Source organism: Protopterus annectens, chromosome 12.part0 (genome assembly GCF_019279795.1).
Source record: "Protopterus annectens isolate FY-2018-M chromosome 12.part0, PAN1.0, whole genome shotgun sequence".
Classification (NCBI taxonomy): domain Eukaryota; kingdom Metazoa; phylum Chordata; order Ceratodontiformes; family Protopteridae; genus Protopterus; species Protopterus annectens.
The window spans coordinates 783989749-784013683 of NC_056746.1; the positions used below are offsets into that span (position 1 = coordinate 783989749).

The 23935-nt window shown below is 38.7% G+C and overlaps 1 protein-coding gene across 1 annotated transcript in view; it reads right to left on the minus strand.

The window, feature by feature from the left end:
- Nucleotides 1-23935, minus strand: part of CAPN15 (calpain 15) — a 1742089-nt gene that overhangs the window by 124367 nt on the left and 1593787 nt on the right. Inside the window, exon 12 of the mRNA XM_044088958.1 lies at nt 15369-15532. Coding sequence (XP_043944893.1) covers nt 15369-15532 — 164 coding nt within the window. The remainder of the gene's footprint in view (nt 1-15368; nt 15533-23935) is intronic.

Here is a 23935-nt window from a genome sequence, read left to right on the forward strand (position 1 = left end):
ATACATGACAGCTTTTTTTATAAGGTTGCCACCTGTCCCGTTGTCAGCGGGACACTCACTGGTTGGGCTGCCTCATCCCATTACCCACTGTGCAAAACAATGGGACTTGAAAAGTCCCACTTTTCAATCACACTGAATTGCCGTGGAAAAGCCACAATTACTTCTGGCTTTTCCATGGCAATTCAGTTACGTCACCAACCCGGACCTGCAGGAAAAGCTGCTGCCTATTAGGTCCGGGTGCTTTAATTCATGCAGCAATTGGCTGCAATTCATGAAAGGGGTCGGGACTGGGGCAGGAACAGCCCTGCAAAGATCGTGGCTGTAGGAGCGCTTTGTTTTAAGCGTTTCTACAGCAGCTAAAAAAAGACCGAGATTTGTTTTTTTTTTCTAATGAGCCAGCCATCCATCCATTCATCGAGCCACCCATCCATCCATCCATCCAGCCAGCCAACCATCCATTCATCCAGCCAGCCAGCCATCAATTCATCCAGCCAGCCTGCCATACATCCCCTCATTCATCCAACCAGCCAGCCATCCATTCATCCAGCCAGCTAGCCATCCACTCATGCAGCCAGCCATCCACTCATGCAGCAAGCCAACCATTCATTCAGCATCCATCCATTCATGCAGCCAGCCAGCCATCCATCCATTCATGCAGCCAGCCATCCATCCATTCATGCAGCCAGCAAACCATCCATTCATTCAGCCATCCATCCATCCATCAAGCCATCCAGCCAGTCAGTCATCCATCCAGCTGCTACTCCCGCCAACCAGCTAGCCACTCCAGCAGCCAGGCAGCCAGTCAGCTAGCCACTCCAGCAGCCGGCCAGCTAGCCATTCCAGCAGCCAGCCAACCAGCCACTCCAGCAGCCATCTGTCGTACCTATAACAGCATCTTCTTCACCGCTCCTTGGTGATGTCATGGTAGCGGGTGTGGCCAGTGTCATATTGGCCACACCCCCATGTCCCACTTTGGCACCCTTAAAAGGTGGCAACCCTATTTTTTTAATGTTTATTTCTAACTTTTGTGTTACATGCACACACTAGTGTTTGGCAGGTTGATCCTTTATACAATTGTTTCTTGTCATCTTAATCTGAATCTATGTCACATTTTTCAACACTTAAACCTTCAAACAAAAAAATTAAACTCCCCCCCCCCCATAATGTACTAAATAAAAACAAACTAAAATAATGAAGCTTAACTCTACTGATAGGAACAAGTATCCTAAATCACATGCTACACCCATAGGCATTACTTAACCTAAAAGTTAAGGTTATCCACGCTAAAGCACGTTACAGCCTGTGCACTCACACTTAAACTGACTGCTGTCTTTCTTTTCTTATCACTATTCCCCTCCCACATGTGAAAAACAGCCTGTATACTTTCAGAAAACATTAACTTTTAGCCTTGAGAAAAAATGCACTGGCTATCTTTAAATAAAACTAAATTATACACTGTTCTAGCAAATGCATTGAAATATTTAGGATACCAGGAGAGCTCTTATTTACTTAATTTCAAACTTTATTTTTTTACTCAGCTGTTTGCCTTCGTATCTTTTAATTTTACACTTCACTCAGCAAAAAATGCTCAGAACTGTCAAGATTAATTGCCTGTAGCTGCAGTCACAGCTTGCCTCCATGGAAACATAAGAACAAAATGTACAACTGCCCTCAGCTGCAGACTTATCGACTTTCACTGAACATTTATTTCGTAAAGGAAAAAACAAGGTAACATCATTATATATGAACATTGAGAGAGACAGAAAATACATCATCAGATAAGATGTTTCTTGCTATTTTGGAAGAACTAGAGAGGTAGCCGAGTTGTTTCCAGAGTCAAAGTCATCAGGCCCTGATACTACAGATGAGTCAGGAGGGTGTATACAGTGGATTATGCTCAGATTAGTTGTTCTTCTTTTGGCTTTTCCCAGTTAGGGGTCTCCACAGTGGAACTCCAGTCTGCTAATGATTGGCAGTAGATTTTTACGGTACCGAGGTGCCAGCCCGACACCCAACCTTCAACGAAGGCATGCCCATTCACGCATATCTTTCAAAAGCGACTCGACCGCTGGGAGGACATGCAGACAACACACAGAAGACGCTCCAGCCGAGAATCGAACAGGAGAACCTCTTGCTGTGATGTGACTATGTTACCGCTGCACCACCACGGCATGGATTATGCTCAGATTAGTAAAGGTAATAAATGAAGCATTCAATACCCAGATGTTAGCTTCCTCTCAGAGGAAGCAATTACTGCAGTGATATCCAAGGACAGTAAAGATCCACTAAAACTGCAGATGTGTAAACTGGCCACAGCTCACAGTCAAGACTATAACATCTAAACTAGCCAACATTCTAGTCCCAGCACTGACTGTGATGACACACTTACACTAATGTGGATCAATACCTTGGCATCAAAGTTTGATGACACAGTAAAAATGTTATTACTGATGACTGACTGACTGTAAAAAAAATTGGAACAATTGTGAGGTCACTAAAGGATCAAATCAGGTTACAAGGATTTGTGGATCTCTTATACTTGTGGTCATTGAGGAAGGCATATCAATTTTAATGTCAGAAAAACAAAATATTGCACTTTGGCAAACACAATCCCTGTTACCCATACACCGTATATGAAGTTATACTTCAAAGTGAGTAAAATATTAAGTATTTATGTATTATTGCAGATGGGAGTCTTTTGTATGGGCACAGTGTTAAATGACAACTAGAAAGTACAACACAAGTACAAAGGATACTTATGAAACATAACCTTTAGGGAAGAAAATGAACTACTACCCATTTACAAGGCTGCATTAAGACCTGTAATTGAATATGGTGTAGCTGCCTGGATATTTAATCATATTCAGTACTACAGGCTGGAAAGTAAATAAAGTTATTTTACTAGATAAATCACTACAGAGTTAAGCATCTTTGATATGAAAACTATGGTACAGTTTGCCAACAGATGTTTGAAAAACTCAAAGTCGAGAGACATTTAAGGGGTGTACCTTAATGACCAATAGTTTGACAAACCAATCAATGGATTGACAAAGGTGTATATTATTATTTTTGGCAAATTCTTGTGATAGCTCCACTACTGACACCCAGTCAGTCCATTCCTTCCAGGGGACATGGAAGCCAAGCACTCTCAGGATCACAAAACTTGGAGGAGCTGGTGAGTGGTGAAAAGTGCTCCCAAAGGGAGAAAGGAGGTTCCTCACTTCATACAGCAAGCTGGCCTGTTCCCTACCACACGACCCTCACGGAGGAATGAAGGGTTAATATGGACTCTTTGACAATAAAGAATGAATGGGCTGTAGGACTCTTGCATAGCCCAGGAATGCCTGTCTGCCATCACCATGAAACAAAGAGACCAGATGTGTAAAGGGTACAATAAGAAGTGGGCAAGGTCCTGAAGGAAAGCAAAATATAAAATAAAGAAAGAATAAATAATGGATCAATAAACAGACAATAAACAAATAAATAAATAAGGAAGGAACATATGATACAAAAAATACTACTATTAGACAATACTGAAAAATAGAAAATGTGATGCTATATCTTCCATTTGCTGCAATTATTGGTCTAGGTCGAAAAGCATACAACAAACGACTTTTGTTTTACTAAAACTGACTAATTCTTTCAGGCACCAGACATTAAATATACAGGTGACGATGCAAGAAATAATGCAACAACCTTTCAATGAGATTTATACCAAGGAAATGGAGAAGTAGTAATGCGAAAATACAAAAATGGTTGCAAGACACTCCTGCTCCAATTTGGGAAGCAAAATCAGGAATTTACCAAGCAGAATATTAAGGAAGCAATAATGAATTTGTTTACTGGGAATTCCACTGGATTTTTTAGGTTACCTGACATATTTTGCAGTCTTTGAAGATGATGCACTCCCACACCCCCAATTTACAGTTTATTTCATCATTTGGTATTCCAGATATGGTAATTCCAAAATAACTGCAAGAGTCTGAACTGATTATATTAAAGAAAGAAGGGAAAATAAACTGCTCATATTTAGTTTTAGATCAATAACTATATTTAAATCAATACTACTAATGACACAGGGCTAAATGTGTTGATTATCAAGGAATCTTTATAAGAGATAGCATAAATGTCAACTTGGTTTTGTCACAGCAGGTGAATGGCTGGAGCTGTCAACATTGCTCCAAGCTAATGCATACTGTTTTTTAAAATGCATAACACACAAGCCTTCTTCTGAAAGTCTGACATATCCTACAGAGGCTTTTGGTTTGGTAAAAAGGCCTTACATCTGGATTTCTTATGAAACCATGGACAAAGATACTGAGGAACCAAAATGTCAAACAGAAATTCCCAAAATATCAAAAGGGGGAAAGTTCCAACAGCAAGTTTTTTTTTTTTTTTTTTTTTGCAAGGGTGTATTCCACAAATCCACTGACCTTATACATACCAACTTCTTAGCTGCATACACAAGAAGGGAGAAATCCTCTAAAAAAAGGAATCACTGTCTGTGCACACTTAGAAATGGCACTGGCTGTGGTTTACAGTGGATCAGTCCCTTAGTGTCTTCTGATTCACACACTTGATAATCGAGCAATTTGATTACAGCCGCCTGTAGATTTATTCCCTTATATCCTGCAGGTTTTGGGACTCAGTGGCTTGCCAATCTGATACATCACAACTATCCCGCAATACAAATAAATAATATGAATATGTATATGTCATCATAATCCCATTTGTTTTTTTTTTTTACAAAAGGTTGGAGTGTCAAGTCAACTGACATCACTTCTCTCTATTCCGAGCTACTCTCCTACCTTTTCCACAATCAAGCCGGACTGTCTCATCTTCTCTCATGTAATCCATCCATTGCCTCTTGGCCTCTTGCCTTCTTCCTGTCTTTCTCCTGCTTCATACACATGCAACCAAACCACAGTAACATGTTTTCCTTAACTTCCTCTGTATTTGGGGCTATTCTGGCTTATGCTCTGATGTCCTCATGTCTTCATCTGCTCCACAGTGTGCATCCTACTACCCAGCTATTAAGCTGTTGCTACTATTAAAATTAAAAAAAAAAATATCTAAACTTTTTTTTTTGAATGCCTACTCTGTAGTTACACAAATTTTTTTCTATTTGCACTAGTATTCAGTCCACTGTCATTCCATCTAGAGTCTGGTCTTGTATGATGCTATTCTCCCGGGCTGTGCCTGCAAGTGGGTCCAGTTTGTTTGTGTCTTTCGGCTTTTCCCGGTTAGGGATCACCACAGTGGAACTCCGGTCCGCTAATGATTGGTAGTGGATTTTTTACATGCTGGGTTACCAGCCCTGACGCACAACCTTCAATGAAGGCATGCCCCATTCACGTATGCCTCCACACAGAAGACACTCTAGCTGAGAATCGAACGGACGTCTTGCTATGAGGCGACAACACTACTGCAGCACCAAGTGGGTCCAGTGTGATCACTAAAAACCGCTGGTAAAGAAATATAAATAAATATTCTATGTTATGTTAACATATACATTTAAAGCTCTACATGCATAGTTTATGTTGATAATTTCTACTAGATAACCTCCTCACACCCACAGAACATGGCTTTCTTCCTGCACATAGTACAACAACAGCACTATTAACCTTTGCAGATACCATCTACAAAGCTTTGGATCAAAGTCAATATACAGCTGTTGATACAAATTACTATCACAACTCTCCACTCTAGGTTGCTCCCCTACTGCCCTAATATGGCTTTCTAATTACCTCACAGAATGACAACAATGTGTTAAATGGCAAATTAACTTACCCAAATACCAAGTAAACAGTACATGAGTTCCTCAAGGAGCCATTCTGAGACCTTTGCTTTTTAATATATTTGTTAAACTTCACACTGCCTCACCTCAAACCACCATTATCTAATATGCTGATGATGCTACCATCATTTTCACCTCAAGTAACCCCATTCACCTGTTAACCACTACTCAAAATGTCCTTACCTCTGTCGAAACCTGGCTAAACAATTCACAATTACTAGGCAAGGGAAAAGGGAATTCCTATGGCATACTTTCCGAAAAAACCCTGTATTAATGAAGCCATTATCCAACTTCTCTATATAAAGATCCAAGTACTCTATACATGTACAAGACAACGTGATGGTAAATTTCAAACACTCAGTCAATTCATTCATCATTCGATGAAACTCACACAACTGATCTTGACTTCCTTTCCATAACAGGAACAAGTCATCGACGAAACGTCAATAAAATATAACGTGTTGCTTATACTCATCCTTCCCAAAAAGCACAGTGTTCTCCCAATGTGCCAAGAACATGTTGGCGTAACTATTAGCACATGAAGTGCCCATCGCTACGCCGTGTTTTTGGATATACATCCTACCATTAAAGGTAAAAAGGTTCCCTTTTAGCTAGATCGAGTATGCATCCTGGCTATATTTTTCGGAATGTGATAAAAGACCAAGGTATGAGGGCCTCTAGATTGAATCCTATGTATGATGGGTTCCAAAGTGAAATGAAGAACCTGGAATCCAGGTTAATAAGAAGAGGGTAACAAACAGGATGAGATTGTGAAGAATTTGTCAGAAATTAGTACACTAAGGGAGGATGTTGCGGCACCATACTTTGGGCCATGTAAGGAAGTCATCAGAAAAGTAAATAAGGAAAGTGCTATTAATAGGAATTCCCTTAAAATACCTCTTTTCTTTATCAATGATAATAAGGATTTAGTTGAAATGTTTAGTAAGAACTGGTCTATTTTGCAAGTGGACTCAGGGGTTAGTGAAATGGTAGGTGAAAAACCAAGATTTTTGTATAAAAAAAGGAAGAATCTAAAAAGACTCCTCTGTTATGAGAAGGGTACTAATGAACCCAAATATAAGGCAGGATTTACCTTACCCTGTGGCAAATGTAACTTCTGTCCCTTAATTAATACATCAAACACTTATCATCCTGATCTTCAGAAAGAATTTGTGTTTCATGCTACTGCTACCTGAATAACATCTAATGTGGTATATTTAGCGGAATGTGAAATCTGCCACTCGTTCTATGTTGGCAAGACAAATAGGGTCTTTCGAGACAGGATAAGAGAACATATGTATAATGTTAAGAAAAAAGCAGACCATAACGCACTTTCTAAACATATTATGCAAGCTGGGGACACACACAGTTTTAATTTTAGGGTTTTAGAGGTTGTTATTCCACATATTAGAGAAGGTGATATTAGGAATCACACAGAATACAGAGAAACCAACTGGATTATTATTCTCAGAGCGGATAGCGGGAGGGGGTTGAATGAAAGGGCATCCATCAAACCCCTACTTAAAAAACGGAGGGTACAGATATGAGACGGAAAATGTTTATTATACCCATTCACATACTGCATTTTTGTTTCCTTTTGATATGAATTTGCTGTTTGCATTTTCTACCCTTTCCATTGAATAATGTACTATGAAATGTTTTATATGGTAATAGATTAGGTTTATGTGATATGACATTGTCCTTTTAAGAAGTTGTATGACTTAATTGGAATATCATTGTGATTGGACAATGTTTTTTTTAATTTTTATATATAGAGTCTTTGTTTTATTAAGTGTTAGATGGTCTGAGGAAGCTTATTAGCGAAAGCGCTTACCGTAACTGTTTTTACTGCTGTTTATAATAAATTCTATGAACAAAGAACTTAAAGGTTTCAAGAACCTGCTTGGTTGTTTCGTTGTGAGCACTTGCCTTGTTTTCATTTATATTAACTTTTTTTTGCAATGAAGCACTTACCCTGTGGATTACTCTCTGTTAATTCACAATTACTATTTAATCCAAACAAAACTAAGCTTTTACTGTTTTCACCAAAGCTTCTTACAGTTAACCTTAAAATATACTCTCAAAATAACACACAGATCGAAACTGTCAAGTATGCAAAACTCCTAGGAATAACCATAGACAAGTTCATCTATGAACAACACATATCTGATGTAATAAAATAAAAAACACATATCAAATTAGGTAAACTTTACATACAAACAATTTACGGATGCTTCCACTAGAATAATCCTTGCTAACACACTCCTACGTCCTACCTCTCTTTATGCAGCCCCTATTCTCACTAATCCTCATATAACACTCCTGAACAAGCTTCAATCATGCTATCATAAGATTGCCAAATTTGCCACTGGGGTATCTTACCATACCCGCCATTGTGATGCCCTATAAAAACTCAGCTGGTTTCTTCACTACCTAGGTTCATAGGCAGGTACTAGGCTATCTGCCCAAAGGCATTTATAAGCCTAGACGGAATGTGTTGGCTTTTGCCGCCCCCTTAGATTAGTTCCCTGTGCCTCTGTCCAGCAGAGCCAATAAAGTGATCCCCGGGGTAAACTTTCTCTTTCCCATCCACTCATCAAGGTTTCTCTTGAAGAGTGTTAAGTGAGGAGCTCTGCCTAATGTAGACTGGAATCTTGTTCCAGAGCATGGGAAGTCACTGGGACAGGAATCTTTCCTTCCATCATGCCCTAATTATTGTTGTGGTGAGGTTTAGATCCCTACAGTGTGTGGCTCGAGGGAATATGGTTTTCTTTAGGTGGAGCATGTCCATAAATTCTGGGTTGGACATGGCCTTGTATGTTAGGCAGAGATCACCTCTGAGCAAGTGGTATGCAACAGAGTACAGCTGGGTTTTTTTCAGTCGAGTTGCATAGGGCATCTGTTTGAGGCCAGTTATCTTCTTGGTGAAGTACTTCTATGGTCTTTCCAGCTGTTGCAGGTATCTTGTAAGGTACATCCCAAATGGGGCATTGTACTCTATGATTGGTCTGATGAGTGATGCGTAGAGGGGCACAATGACCTCTTTTGATCTGGATGCAAACCCTTTTGTGATTAGGTGGGCCACATAAAAGGATTTTCTAACCACTTTGGCAATGTGATTATCAAAGGAGAGATTACTATCTACTTGTGTCACCAGATCCCTTACTATGTCTTCCATACTTAGGGGGCTACCACCTATGTGATAGTTTGTGGGTACTTTGTGTTTTTCAAAGGGGATGACTATGCATTTTTTGGCATTTAGCTTGAAGCCATGGTTTTGACACCAGGCATCTGTCTCAGTGAGACCCTTTTGGAGGATGCCTGTGTCAGCCGGAGAGTCAATTATAGCCCCTAGTTTGCAGTCGTCTGTGAATTTGGTCAGCCATAGTCCTCCTGTGCTTGCCTGCACCTCTGAGAAGTATATGCCGAACAGGAGGGGTCCTAGGACTGAGCCCTGGGGAATGCCACATGTAACTGGTTTAGAGTCAGACCTAGCTCCAGCAACTCTTACCATGTGGGTTCTGTACGTGAGCCAGCTGGCAACCCATCTCGTGATGTAGGGGTTTATGATCAGGCTGGTTAGCATGTCTATAATACCGGAATGGGGAATGGTGTCAAAGGCCTTTCCGAGGTATGGGTAGGCTGTGTGGACCACCTTTCCCTCGTCTATAGCCTTGGTAACTGTCTCAAAGAAATCCACCAGGTTTAGGAGGCATGATCTGCCCTTAACAAAGCCGAACTGGGTAGGGTCCAGTGTTTGGAGGTTCCCAATGTCTCTGTTAATGAGATCCATGATGATGCGCTCCATAGCCTTGCAGACCAAGCTAGCCAGGCTTATAGGGCGATAGTTCCCAGGGTCTGTTGTGGCTCCACCTTTGTGGAGCGGAATAACCATTGCTGTGCACCACTCCATGGGCATGTAGCCTGTGGAGAGGCTGAGTTTGAACAGTGTGTTTAGGTGAGGGGTTAGTTCATCTTTGTCTTGTGTAGGACGGTCCCATTGATGCTGTGTTTTTGGCTTTGGAGAGGGCTGTTTTAACCTGAGTGTCTGTGATTTCACAGGCACTACATTCTTCTGGTATGGTTATGGGCCCTTTTGAGGGTGAGAGGGGGGTGAAGTTTGCACTGAACCTGTCTGCCAGGATGTTGGGGATATCGGTCGGTTCAGTTATTTTGTGCCATTCTGCATTAACTCCAAGCAGATCTGAGAACTGCCACTTAGACTTTTGACATAGCTAAAGAATGCCTTGTGGTTATCTTTGGAGTCCTTGGCAATTTTTCTTTTGAAGCTAGCCTTGGATGATTTTATGAGGGATCGTAGTTTCTTGCTGATACTGATCAGGGACGTCTTCCCTTCTTGAGATTTTACTCTTTTCTGTACTAGTTTCCTCCTTCTATTGTATACCTCGTTTATGGCAGGGGTCCACCAGACTGATTTCCTTTTCTTGAAGGAGTGAGTCTTGGTTTTGCTTGGGATAGCACGATCCATGCATTCTTGTAGGTACCCATACAGTGCATTAGTAAATGATTTTGCAGCTTGGGCAGCGTTATCCTTTAGCATGGGGGATTTGAAACTTTCCACCTTGGTCTTAAGTAAAGTGAAGTTTGCTTTTGAAAAGTTTTTCAAGGTGGTTTCTTTGACCGGAGGTGTTGGCGGAATGTGGATATCCAGAGTTATTAATTTATGCTCAGATCTAACCAGCGAGGAGTTGACCTCCGGTGTGGAACACCAGTTGCCCATGTTGGTGATAACCATGTCCAAAATGTTCCCCTCTGGTGGGGGTGTTGACCAGTTGATCCAGGGCATTTGAGTTTATAAATTCTAGGAAATGTTGGGCAAGGGAGTTAGTACTGGAGTAGTTCTCCCAGTTAATGTTTGGGTGATTAAAATGACCCAATATCAGGGTGCTTGGTAGGACCTTTATGTTTCCCAGTGTTTCCAGAGTTGCAGAATGGGGGTACTGGGACATGGTGAGTGATCTGTAGCAAGCTACAATTTAAATTGCAGTTTTTCCCGTTGTTCGTTGCACGTGGATGATCTCTAAAGCATCGTGCTGTGCCACTAACCTGGAGGTGAGGGTATCCTTGATGAATATGGATACACCCCCCCGTCTTTTGTATTTCGGTCTGGGTTTTGTGGCCGAAATGTATATGAGTTGTATGCTGGTAGTGCTGGGGTGCTCTCTGGAGCCTTAAACCAGGTTTCTGTTACTGCACATATATCGATTTTTTTCCATACTGAGGAGTGCCTCGAGTGCGTGCATTTTGAGGTTTAGACTTCTGGCACTGAGTAGCATTACCCTCATTTTTTTGTTACTTGTGCTATTTACGGTGGTGGGTTTGGCTTTTGAGCCTTGCCTATAAAAGGCACTATGGGGGTGGCAAGAGCCTTGGCTAGTATTCGAAAGTCTAAGGGTGACAGGTGCAAGCAGTCTCTAGCGAAGCAGCATGGCTTGTCGAGCATGTCATCCCAGGCTGACAGACACTGGATTCCCTTTGAATAACACCAGAAGCTTAGCCAATTGTTGAAATTGATAATTTTTTCTTTATACCGTGGTATCATTCTTGGTGAGGGCAGGATGCTACTCAGGGTCAGGGTCATACAGGCCTGGGTTACGTGATCAGAGAGCTTTTCCATGTCTCTTTTCATGTAGTCCAGGGAGGTACGGCTCAGGTCATTCACACCAACATGGACAATGACAGAGTCGTATTTGTACTTGTTCTGGAGTGACCTGAGGGCTTGTGTTATGTGGCAGATCCTGGCACATGACAGGCAGCTAACAGTAACCTTCTCCTTGTTCAGCCTAGTGAGTGGGACGTCAGTGTGCCTGACTATAGAGTCAACTATTACTAGTGTGTTGGGTATGTTATTTTGTCTTAAGGGCTGTGATTGCATGGCACACTGGTTTTCTGTAGTATGTGTTTCATGGTTTGTGTTGGGGGGATGGAGGTTGCTTGGATGTCTGCTTTGGAGGTCTCTGTTGCTTTTGCAGATTTTTATTTAGAGCCTCCGAGTATGCTTTTGTGTATTTACGTGTGTTATTTGCCGGTGCTGGTTTCATAGGTCTGTGTGAGACTGGTGGTGTGATACAAGTAATTCCCTTCTCCTCTTGACTGTCTGGTCCAGTCTTGGGTTGAGAGAGCTTGGCCTCCAGTTTGGCTGTATAATTGCATCTCTCGCATGTATTAGTGTTTGGTGGTAGGAGGAGAGGTTGTCTGTGTACACAGGGCAGTTATAACTGCCTCAAAATGCCAGATTCACCAGTTGGACCAGAGAGTACACCTGAAACTGCCCTTTGGACATGCCTGGATAGGTACAGTGAGTTGTTTTACTGACTGGCTGGTAAGGTCAAATAGAGAACCTTATCCTTCTTTACAGTATAGGGGGGGGGTCTAGTGCTAAGGTTTATTAGTGCTTGCTATGAGTTTTGAGCAAGTGTTGGACTGAGAAGTGAATGGTTCGAGTGCTTAAGTTGAAAGTTTGTCTAGTTCCAAGGGAAAAATTGAAGAGTAGACTTTGTGGAGCCGGGAATACTCATACCCTAGCTAACCGGCACTGCCCGGCACGCAAAACCACACTAATGCAGGTTTTATAGCGGGGAAATGAAAGAGATAGAAATTAGCCGCCAATTGGCCAATAAACTACTAATTTCTGGCCTTAAACCTCTCCTCCAGGGACAGAGGCTGCTCAAAGCTCCCCACTCTCACAGGTGAACAGAGAAACTTCCTTCTATCAAAGTAAGGTATGGGCACAGAAACTTGTAACACAGCCCTGAATTCAGCACTAACTTGAAAATGGGACTATACCTAGCTTAGAAAGGCGGGAAAACAAGTATATCTTTTTGTTTTTGTATTTTTCAGAAAATAAAGCAGATACAATAAAAAAAAACACTTTAAATGCACAGAAATGGCTATCACACTTGAGTGTGTAGCCTACAACCTGAACCTAGTACAACTCTCTCTGGCTCATAAAATAATATACAATCCAGATAGCTTCCCTGCTTTAAAATCTATCTTGTTACCTTACACCACATCTAGAAACCTTCGCCCTGCTAACAAAATCCTCCTGGAAGTATATAAACCCACAAAAAGAGAAGGCCAAAGTACCCACTCTCATGTTACTGCTAAATTATGGAATGCTTTGCCATTTAAAATTTGTAGCATTGAATCCCTCAAGACCTTCAAACTAACAATGAAAAAACACTTTCTGAAAAGTCACATATGTCCTTGCTCCCAAACAGATGTACTGTAACTTCAATAATTATCTCCATCCTCCTTACATTCCTCAACTTTTCTGCCCTTCTCAGAAGTCATCTTGTTATCCCAGTTAATAATATACTGACTGGCCTTCTATTTAACCATTACCTTGTAAGCTTACAAGCACTACTCTCAGCCTGTATTCCATCTCATACTCCTCTTCCCCTAACCTTCTTCTGACCTCACAATTGACCTGGATAAATCATACTAATACACTTATACCATTAACTCACCTTTCTTTTTCTTTAATCTACATTCTATCCCACCTCCTTTCCATAAAAAACAATCACCCATATCTACATTTCTACTAACCTTAAAGTGTTAGATCCAATTAATCTAACACTACCTATTTTCTAAACACAATTACATCTATCCATCTCTTTAAATTGTCATTTAAGTTTCAATTATTGTGAACGGATAACATCTTATTGTAAATCATTATATCTCAGGAATGTATAATGTTCACTAATTTTGATTTAAGTCTGCTGAAACTTTTTATTACTTAAAGTTTGTATTATGGACGTTTTCTCCCCGGGCCTCTGCTGAAATGGTGTCTGTGACCCAGTCGGACTTTCCTGGTCACCAAATGTCAATAAATAAATAAATGTTAATTCTTTCTTATAACTACCTACAGGATAGAGTTGTTCTTAAAATTGTAAGCGAAGCAAGTAATATAATGGACTAACAGATAAATAAACAAAAAACAACATGCTTGGAGAGACGGAATTCATTATTTTAAGTTTAATGAGAAATGTATCTCAAATTTCAAAATTACATTTTTTGGTTGATTTTGAACAGTTCATTTGGTTTGAAGAGTTAAAATATCTTGTGTGTAACAATACTTTGTTTCCCCACTTAGACTAGATGGGCCAACCTATTAATTATTGGGGGCTTGAATGCTTTAAAAGTTTTTTTACTGCCTATTTTATGTCCAATAACACATTTTCTAGTTCGTCTAAGTTTAGTTTATTCTGGGCCAGGAACAATTTTTCAAGAAAATAACTTTTGAACAGGGTAAAATGGATAACGCTGGAATAATAAAGATGGTACTAAAAAGTAAACAGAAATTGTCTAATACAAATGCTACTTTTTCATGAGGCTTACTGTTTACCTGCTCTCTGGGTTTGGGTAAACAGACGAATTGTTAGCATTTTACTATAAACAGAGGCTACTAACAGAAGTGATTAAAATAATTAGGAAATACCTAAAAACGATCCATTCTATCCATTTTCTTTCAACAGATTGTATATTATGGGAATTGGCAATTTATCTAATTGTTTGCACTGTTCATCTTCTGAAGCCAGTTTTGCTCACTGTTTGAGGTATAAAAGAGTTACAGTGTTGAATAAAATGTGTTCCTTTACTAATACTTGATACCTCATCATTTTGACGTATGCCTATAATTCAAAAAACACTACCAAAAAAATAGTTCTGGTAATGAATACTGAAAAACATGTCTACTGCCCCTTTACAACACTGAGAACTGTGGAGTTTGTATTTACAATTTACTACTGATGAACTGTTTCCATATGATGGACAGTGTCTTAGCTTACTACTACTTACATTCTTATCAAACAATTATTTTATGCCTTTTATGTGTTTTCCCACTGTCTTCCTTGTCACTGACATATGGTCTTGATTTTGCTATGTATATTTTTTTCTATTTGACATAAGCATAAACTGCCTTTAGAATAATTCCTCCAGATCATCTTCATATAGCAAGTCTCCAGATGTGTCAAGAAAGGAAAAATGCAGAAAACTACAAACTATGTCCACACTGCAAAAGCTCTTTGACATTTCTCAAAACTGTAATCTGTAATGTCACAAAAAGGCAAAGTGCACAAAAGGTGAAAGGATGATGAAGGGAACACATGCAAAACATGTTACATGTCCATATAACTTTAAGGTGATCTAAAGTGCTACTCATGGTTAAAGCATTTATCAATAACAGCTGTTTCAAAAACATTCATTTCTTGATGGTTAAAATATTTTCAAGACTAGAACTTAAACCAATAAAGAGCAAAAATACATTTCTGAAGCAGCAAAACATTTTTGAGCCTAATACTTAAAGAAAAAAAATTATGTAGAAGACTGCAATTAAATATGGCGATAAGCACAAAGTATGCTTACACAAGGGTTGTAAGCTGTGCTTTATTGCTTTCAATTTATCGAAAACATCCATTGGAAGTTGCTTACCAAGTTCCTACCACCAAAAAAACAAAAGGAAAGAAAAGTAAAAAATATCCATCCACTGTCCCTGTGATGTAAAGAAGACTTATTAATCCAATAGAACATATACAAGGCTGTGTCTAACCTCATGTCTCTCTCCTTTTTCCTCAGTCAGCAGTATAATGGCATCTGCAAGGGTATAAGCTGGTGCTTCTATCTGTTCTACCATGACTTGTCGGGAGCTGTAGATTGCCAGGATGTACTTTGGGAACTCAGGCAAGGAGCGCACACCACTGGTTGGACTTGAAACTGCAAAATGAAAAGGTCAGGAAGAAAGAAAGAAAGAGAAAGCAGTTAATATATGTGAAACTATCTTACTACTGAAATCTGTGGGGCAAAGAGGTTAACTGTCTCTGAGTAAAACAAAGAACAGAATGCACAGCAACCTACAAATCTGGAGTAGTAGTTCATTAAAACACAGCCCAACAGAATGCATTTAAAACATTCCTGTTAACAAACTAGTCATGTCTTGTTACACACTGGACTCTTGCAATTCCTGCCCCAGGAATGGTCCTATAGATTACTACAAACTAAACTATATCTGCTAACAAAAAGAAAATAAATACTTTAACAAAATATTATATGATATAAAGCTGTAAATAAAAAAATGGGTACTTACGTATTATCACAACCACATCTGGAAGTCGCCCTAACTGGTAAAGTCAGACCGAAACTACTTCATGTTATGGTGACATGGGATATGTAAACTCCAAATTATTGTTTTAATCCCATTGCTTCTGAAACAGGACCAGGATGCAAAAATTTGTCTACCTGGGTACCATCGTTTAGCGCCATAACTGAATGGAACATTTTGTTAAGGACTACAGTGGCAGCTATGTGGTTGCAATAATATGTAAGTCTACTATGAATAAAACAGAAGTATTCAACTTTTAGCATACCTGAACGATACATGAAATGCAAACAACAATTAAACGTAAAAAGTAAATAACAGATATTTCTACAACAGATAAATGTAGCACTTCTTAATCAGTAAATAGTGTAATGAATTCATGATTTACAAAGTGGTGGTTTGGCAATATGCAGTTCTGAAAAGATGTGGATAGCCTCCATTTAACATTGGATAGTATTCCCAAACAGGTCGGCCGGCGAAACATTAATATAAATGTAGAAGCACAACAGTAACAATGCAATTAATCTTTTTTTTGAGTAATCTAAATTAATGTAAAACATCAATAAATTATTGAAATACACTGCAAACAAAACAGTATCAGCACTTCAATTTCTGTAAAACACATGGCAGAACAGTTTATTTCATTTCGTATTAACTTACAGCGGTGCACGACAGTACCAGGGAAGAGGAATTTGCCCGTTATTGCAGTTCCTCTTTCAGAGACACAATGACGCAAAGCTGTTTGGGACTTCTCACACCCCTTTTTAATTCAGTATAAAGTCGGCTGTCGATAACATCAGTAACTACGTGGGGTTCCAAATGTGGTTGCGATAATACACAAGTACCTAAAAATGTTTACATACAAAAATAATCTGGGCTACAAATCATGACATTTTTTGCGACTGTTTCTCTCTGATAGCTGCCCTCCTGCAATCAACTGTCACATTCCTAATAGCCATCAAGGGTTTTCTAATTTTAAGCCTAACCAGTTTACCTAGACAACTGATGTACATTCTTGCGGGTACAAGTGCTTTGCAATGTATTCCATCAGGAATGTGCATGTTCCTAATCACATGTCCTGAAGACTATGTGGGTTGGCAGAGAAAGTGCATGCCATCACTCACCTGCTGCATACCATGCACCTTTTTCTTCAGCAGGTGCCAGCACTACAGTGAGTCAGACTGCATTTCTACCCCATGATGGGAAAGTTGGCATCAAAGGCTCAACTCCCAGCTTCCCCAACCTGGTTCTCCTCCAGCATCTGAGTAGACAGTAGATCTTAGGAGATGTAGATCACAGTCAGAGCTTCATCCCTATACTTCTTGGAGCTCGACTATAAATCTGATATGACCTTTGTAGTACAAAGACCACTTATAACAACGTATAAAATGGCTTGCAGCCATACTTCAACCTGACAGCATTACAACCCAAAGTAGCCAGAAAATCAACCCACATAAAACTATTAACCTTATACAGAAAAAGCACACTGCCAAAACACATTTTAAAAGAAAACTGATGTCACTGTTTCCCTCACTAAACTTTGGCATCATTTTCTGTACTGTTCATCCCCAAGAAAATGCAGGTCTATATTATAACATCGAAGTCTTAAAACTTTGAATGTTATAATATCGAACCCTATATGCACCAAACGCTGAAAATAGTGAAGCTGCAGAATATCGAATACTTTCCTAGGGAAGTATTCGGTGGGCCGTTTCTGCAGCTTCGCTATTTCCTTGACTGTGGAGTGAAGGTTACGGACTGGGTTAAGGTAAGTGTGAGAACAGATCGGGTTAAGGTGAGTGTATGATAGTTAGGGACCTTAGGGTTAGGGAGCGGGTGTTTGATGTTATAGTCTTTCAATCGAAATGGTTCGATATTATAACATTTGAAGTTTTTAGACTTCGATGTTATAATATAGACCCGAAAATTCTGTGTAACTTAAAGTTTAAGTTATATGTCAGTAGTGATGCTGGTTTTGGCATATCCACCTCGAACTAGCAATGAATTACTCATTTTATAAAAACAATATCATGGATTAGTAATAAATGGAAATTGGATATCTTATTAAATAAGACACAAAACTGATTAAACAGCTTCCACCATGCAGACTCAAAAGCAAACTTATAAATTAATTCAAAACGGTGATCAGAACTGAAAAAAAAAGTACTGGTGTTAAAAAATGACCTGTAAGGGGACATGATCCATAGGAAGCTTTTCTCCACAGGCCTCCACTGAAAAGGGTTTTTTGATTAAACCCAGTCAGACAAACCTGGTAAACAAAAACAATATAAATACAAACATAAAACTTAAATTATGGTGTTTATCTATCTGCATAGAAACTTTGACCAAAGAATCAGATGTCTTCTCCTACATTTGTACTGTTCTATTTAATACACTCTGGCTTTTAACCCTAGTGTTATGTTCGTGCAATCAACAAGGCATTAATCGGAGCTCCACATTTCAAATAAAGATGTAATGAAAGCAAAACTGCCTAACCAAATCACTGCATCTTTCATTATAAAAAAACTAGAAGAGACCCATGTAAAATGCAAGCAAATATAGCTATTGTGATGCTGAAGAAGTGGCAGAGTAAAATACTGGTTAGAAAAATCTGGCATCCGACTTGAAAACTTTCATGCCACTTACTGACAGATTCTCATAGTTTTGGTTTTCTAGGATGCATCACTAAGTTAAAAGTGTTTCCTTCATCCTATTGTGCAAAGTTCAGTGCAGAAAGAAGAATGACAGCAATGTCATTCTGCTTGGAATTCAAACTGTAAAGCAATTAAAATACAGTTAAACCGGTATGATATACATTTTTGTTAACAACAGACTTCTTTAATACATATTTTTATACCCTAGATGACACGTGAACAGTGTGAAACTAGTATAGATCTCAGAGTGCAAACCCAGATTATAACTGGGTTTACACACAAATGGCAGTTTGAGGGTAACTTTTATAAAATGTGAAATTATGTAAAATGAAACTGAAAATTCTACCCACAGCAGAATGAAAATGTTTGTTTTAAGGGTCAAGGATAACGACAAAGCTTACACACATACTGTGGACTTTCATCTCTTAAAACAACCCTACCTCAAAAAAGGCCACAGCTTAAGAGCTTCATAACAGGAATTCTTATTTCCAATAAGTAAATCTTTGGTATTGCCTGAAAATGTATATTTACCAATGCCCCAGTGGCTATTCCCACAAATTAAGGACAATGGCAGCTGTCCAGTTTCCAGTGTGTGTAACCTAAAAATATATGCAACCATATTTATAAAAATAAGCCTAATAAATGTCTCAACGGCAGCAGTTGCTAACCTATTTCCATGTGCAGACCCACTACCCACAAACACTACTGATACTTACAAACAAAAGCACTACAATTATCTTTCTGCAGTGTAGCAGACGTCTATACACATCATCCAGAAACTCTGATAAGGGAGGAGGCAGCCTACAATACATTTAAGTGGAGCCAAAGGAAGGAAGCTCCGAAAAAACAGTTGGATACCAGCAAACTATTTTATTCCACAAAAACACAGCAGTTAAGTGCTTTCCTCAGAGGGGGTCTTTAAGCAAAGACGAAAGCGCTTAACTGCTGTGTTTTTGTGGAATAAAGTGGTTTGCTGGTATCCAACTGTTTTTTCGCAGTTTCCTTCTTTTGGTTTTTCTGGTGTTTGGTGTGACTGGTTACATTTAAGTGGAGCCACAGATCTACAATGAAGTCTATACGTACTTTTAATAAAAAGAACCTAAACATGTCATTCCTCAAACAATGTGCTCTGAATTTCAAAATACCCATCTCTGGAACCCCTCTTTACAAACTATATAAAAGATGATGTACACTTCTTTCTGAAGGCATCATTTACAAGGTTATGGTACATAATTTTTCTTTGTAAGGAAAGGGCTAAAACCAACAGAACAAAGTAGAAAACAAGGAAAAGGCAAAGCAATACAAGTTATGTTGGAAAAAGATGGCACAGTTTCTGTAATACCTGAATGTGCCTCCTCAGTGGGAGGAGCACACTAAGAAAATGACAAAACATACTGTCATGATCACTGATAGCAAACTTTAATATGCCATACCTTAAATAAACTATTTTGCCTGTAGCCATGCAAAGAACAAATTGCTTTAAAATGGCCTCTGTCCTGAAGCTTACAAGGCAAAAAGCAGTTCTGGACCCAGTTTTCTCATATGATTAGGGAGAGGAGCTCCCATGTCTGGAAGTATGCTGATATTTGGAAACAAATTATCATCATTTAGTGGAGTTCATCAACAATATAACTACAGTGTAATAAGGGTTCTATACTCCATAAGCAAACACTGACAAAACAGGGAAATGCCACAGAAAACTCAAACAGAAGGGCAGTAACAGCAGGTTGGAACAACAGGGAGACATCAAAAAAGGCACATGGTTTGAACTTATACAAGTCAAAAGAAGCTGGGAAACAATGCGTTTCTTAAATGAAGTGGCATGAAAAAGAAACAAGACAACACAGAGCATTTAAGAAAAAAAGGAACATAATAATAATATAATTAAAAAAAAAGGAACACTGAGAAAAGCAAAGTTCCAAACTGAGGAAAGGTTACCAAGTTCATTCAGTGCAGACAAAACAGTCTGCATTTGTGTAATGAATCAAAGAAAGCTAAAGGAAGAGTTGTCAGGCTAAATAAAAATGGATGATGAGGCAGAAAAATGAAAAAGACACTATGCTGGCTCAGTGGAAAAGAGATATGGAGCCTGAATTACTCAAAGGATATAACGACCCAAGGTTTGACTAGCAGTCTGTGTACTGCAAGGCCCTACGGGGCAGCAAGGGAATGATTGGCTGTAACTATCTCACCCTTCCTTTAGAGATGAAGATGATCTGGCTCACTATACTTCTCTCATCTGGAGGAGGGGTTGCGGAACTGTAGCAATAGGAATTGCTGAGGATGAAGACAAAAATGTGTTTCAATACTGAAATGCTGGTATTTGTAATGCCAACTGCTTACAGACAAAAAAAAAAAAATAGATCAAAAACTCAGAAGGGCAGCAGATATTGAACATCTCTCTCCTCCTTTAAACTTCTGTTTTTGTAGGGGAGACAAGTCACCCCCATGCACTCCCCAAACTTATATATACCAACTCCAAGATCTCCAAGTCTTGGAGAAAAGTAAATATTTTTGTGTGTGTATTTTTTTTGCATTGGCAAAAGTACATAACCACCAAGGGACCCATCAGGTTCCTTCTTGTACAGGATACAGCTGTCACTCAGTTAGACAAGGGCCCATTGGAGGCTAGGGAATGATGAATAAGGTTTACATGGGATTCAGCTACATTTTCCTTTGTACTGCACATAGTACAAGGATAAAAAAATAGTCTTCTGAATGCACTTCTAACTGAACAGAAAATTGATGGGGCAGATGTTATAGAAATATAGGCAAACAGTTAATATGTACTCAGATAGAAAGGTAATGGACGTAACTTATAAAGGTAAGATGAAGAAATGTAATGGAGTGGTGCTATGATTCTAGTTATAGAATATATAATCTTCATGGATTAGAAAAAAATTCTAATGTTGAAAGTTAAAAACGTGAAAATGATGAAACTGACTGCAAGGAAGTTAGATTTAATGGGCATAATAGCAGAAAGTGAATTCTTGATTCAGGCCTCCTGATGTTAACCAACCTCATGACATCTCTGTGGTGCTGTAAGACTAGGGCAAAGAAGCAGGCTGTCCTGGTTGCAAGGTGTTATGTTAGGTGGCACAATCGATAGATGCTGATGGGGTGGTAATACAGTACTAGCATTTAGAAACAAACTGATTATTTGTAGTCATGGACGAAGCCCTTTCTATATGATAATGCAATGCACTGATACGGGCAATTTCAATATTCACAAAAAACACCTGAAAGAATACTCTAGCTACTTTACTGCAACACCTTGGTAGTTTGGCTTACTGCCTTCAAGGATTCAGAGCAGTTTAATAATTTACTTTCATTTAAAAAATAATTTTATCATATGACAATCAATAACATCTTAAAGTGCTCTAAGGTTATCCCCATAACCATTATTAAAAAAGCACATTTAGCTCCAATTACAGTAAATTAAATAGACAATATGATACTTTATTATTCTGATACAGTAACTGTGTCATAGGGAGCACTAAATTCGCTACTTTAGGTGGCATAGTGCTATATTCAATAACAACTCAAGCTTCTAATTCTTCTACAAACATTTACTATGTTCAGAGACCACCATTTACTAACTACTACAACAAACACAATCCTACAGTTTAAACTAGTAACATACTGTCCCCCATGTTTTCTATAATATTCTGAGCAACATAACAACATTATTCAATTCCCAATAAAGACAATTCACAGATATTCTTGCAGGCCTTCTTTCAAATTATGAATAGTATTTTCAATGTAACAGAGATTACATGAGCAGAAAATACCGTGAATAACCCTTCTTGAGTCAGTTTGCATAATTCTTCATCTCATACTCATCAGCATTTCTAAACCAAATATGTTCACAGAATAAAGGACAGAAGAAAGAAGGTTTCATTTTCTGTTAGGGTAATAAATAACTATTAACCAAAACATCAGGGAGACTTTTCCCATTACAGTATGAAACCACAAATCTGTTTGGAAAAAAAAACAGGCTAACTTAGAATTCAGCATAATTAAACTCAAATTTTTACAGAATATTTTAACAACTTCTCAATGTACTGTGTTCCAGCAACAGAATGGACAGAATACAAACTTTTGAACTAGTTGTTAGTTCAAAATGCAGGATTATGTTTCATTTAGTAATTAGTAAAAGGTTGTCCAGAGGACACATTAGATGTCACTTAGAAAAAATGCAAGTTTTATTATTAAATACAAAGTCAAAATAAAAAAAATGTAGTGTTTCCTACGAAAAGAATGCTGTATTAAGAGTTAGAATCTATATTGTTTACTGCACTGCACTATTTACTGGTCATTATAACATTACCCCAAGGCTTGGTATAGGTAATGCTGGCTCTTCACTCTTATTTCTCACAGTCTACCAATACTTGTGATCACCATAAAGCTAATCCACACAATAGGATGATCTTAGTCCTCAAAATTTATTAACAATCTGGTTCCTCTCCAATAAGATGCATTCAAACAGAGGAACCTGGAGGGGGGGGTGTCCTCTTTTCACTTTATTAACTGCTTTACACTTCAATTAATGGGTAAACGACTGACAAAATCATGGATAAAACTGGTATGGTATTTGTGAAATGTTAGCTTTATTCACATATGTTGTTATTATTTTATACTTGATAAATCTAGGAAAAGTCATTTCAGTGTTGTAAACATTTTGAGACAGTTTCAAGTCCTTTCAGGCTATAAAATAAACAAAGATAAAACAAAGGCTATAGCGAAAAACTATGTATAAACACTACAACTGACTCAAGTACTTAGATCTATGGATTAAAAAGGATTCTATTATGGTATATGTGAGAATACAGTAAATAAAATATAATACAAAAATTGAGAAGTCGGAAGCTCCTGATTATGGATATGGTTAATAAAAACAGTGAAAAGGTTTCTAGTCCCTTTAGATGTATATAGGGGTTAGATATATTTTTAGCAACTAGAGAAGTTGTGGACCATAACTGATAAATAGGTGAAGAAGACGCCATTCTGACCCATAGAACATAGTAGTGCAGGGTTTGAAATGACACTTTACAGCTATGCAGTTAAGGCTCATTATATGCACAACACAAGTAGAAAGTTACATATCAAAGTGGAAAGAGATGACGACGAAACAATGTGGGGGTTCAAGAAATAAGTAGAGAGTAGGATTTTGGGTGCAGGCCCTTAAGGACATTAACAGTCAAATGCAATATTATATTAATAAAGCAGTAGAAAGTACAGTTTTGTACCTACCATAAATGTAGATGTCCGAACTGGATAGCATCTGCAGTCATAACAAATGGGTTGTCCTGTCGTCAGGCAGCCCTTCGGTCGGTCGGATTCCAAAGTCTGGGTCCGGCTTCGGCT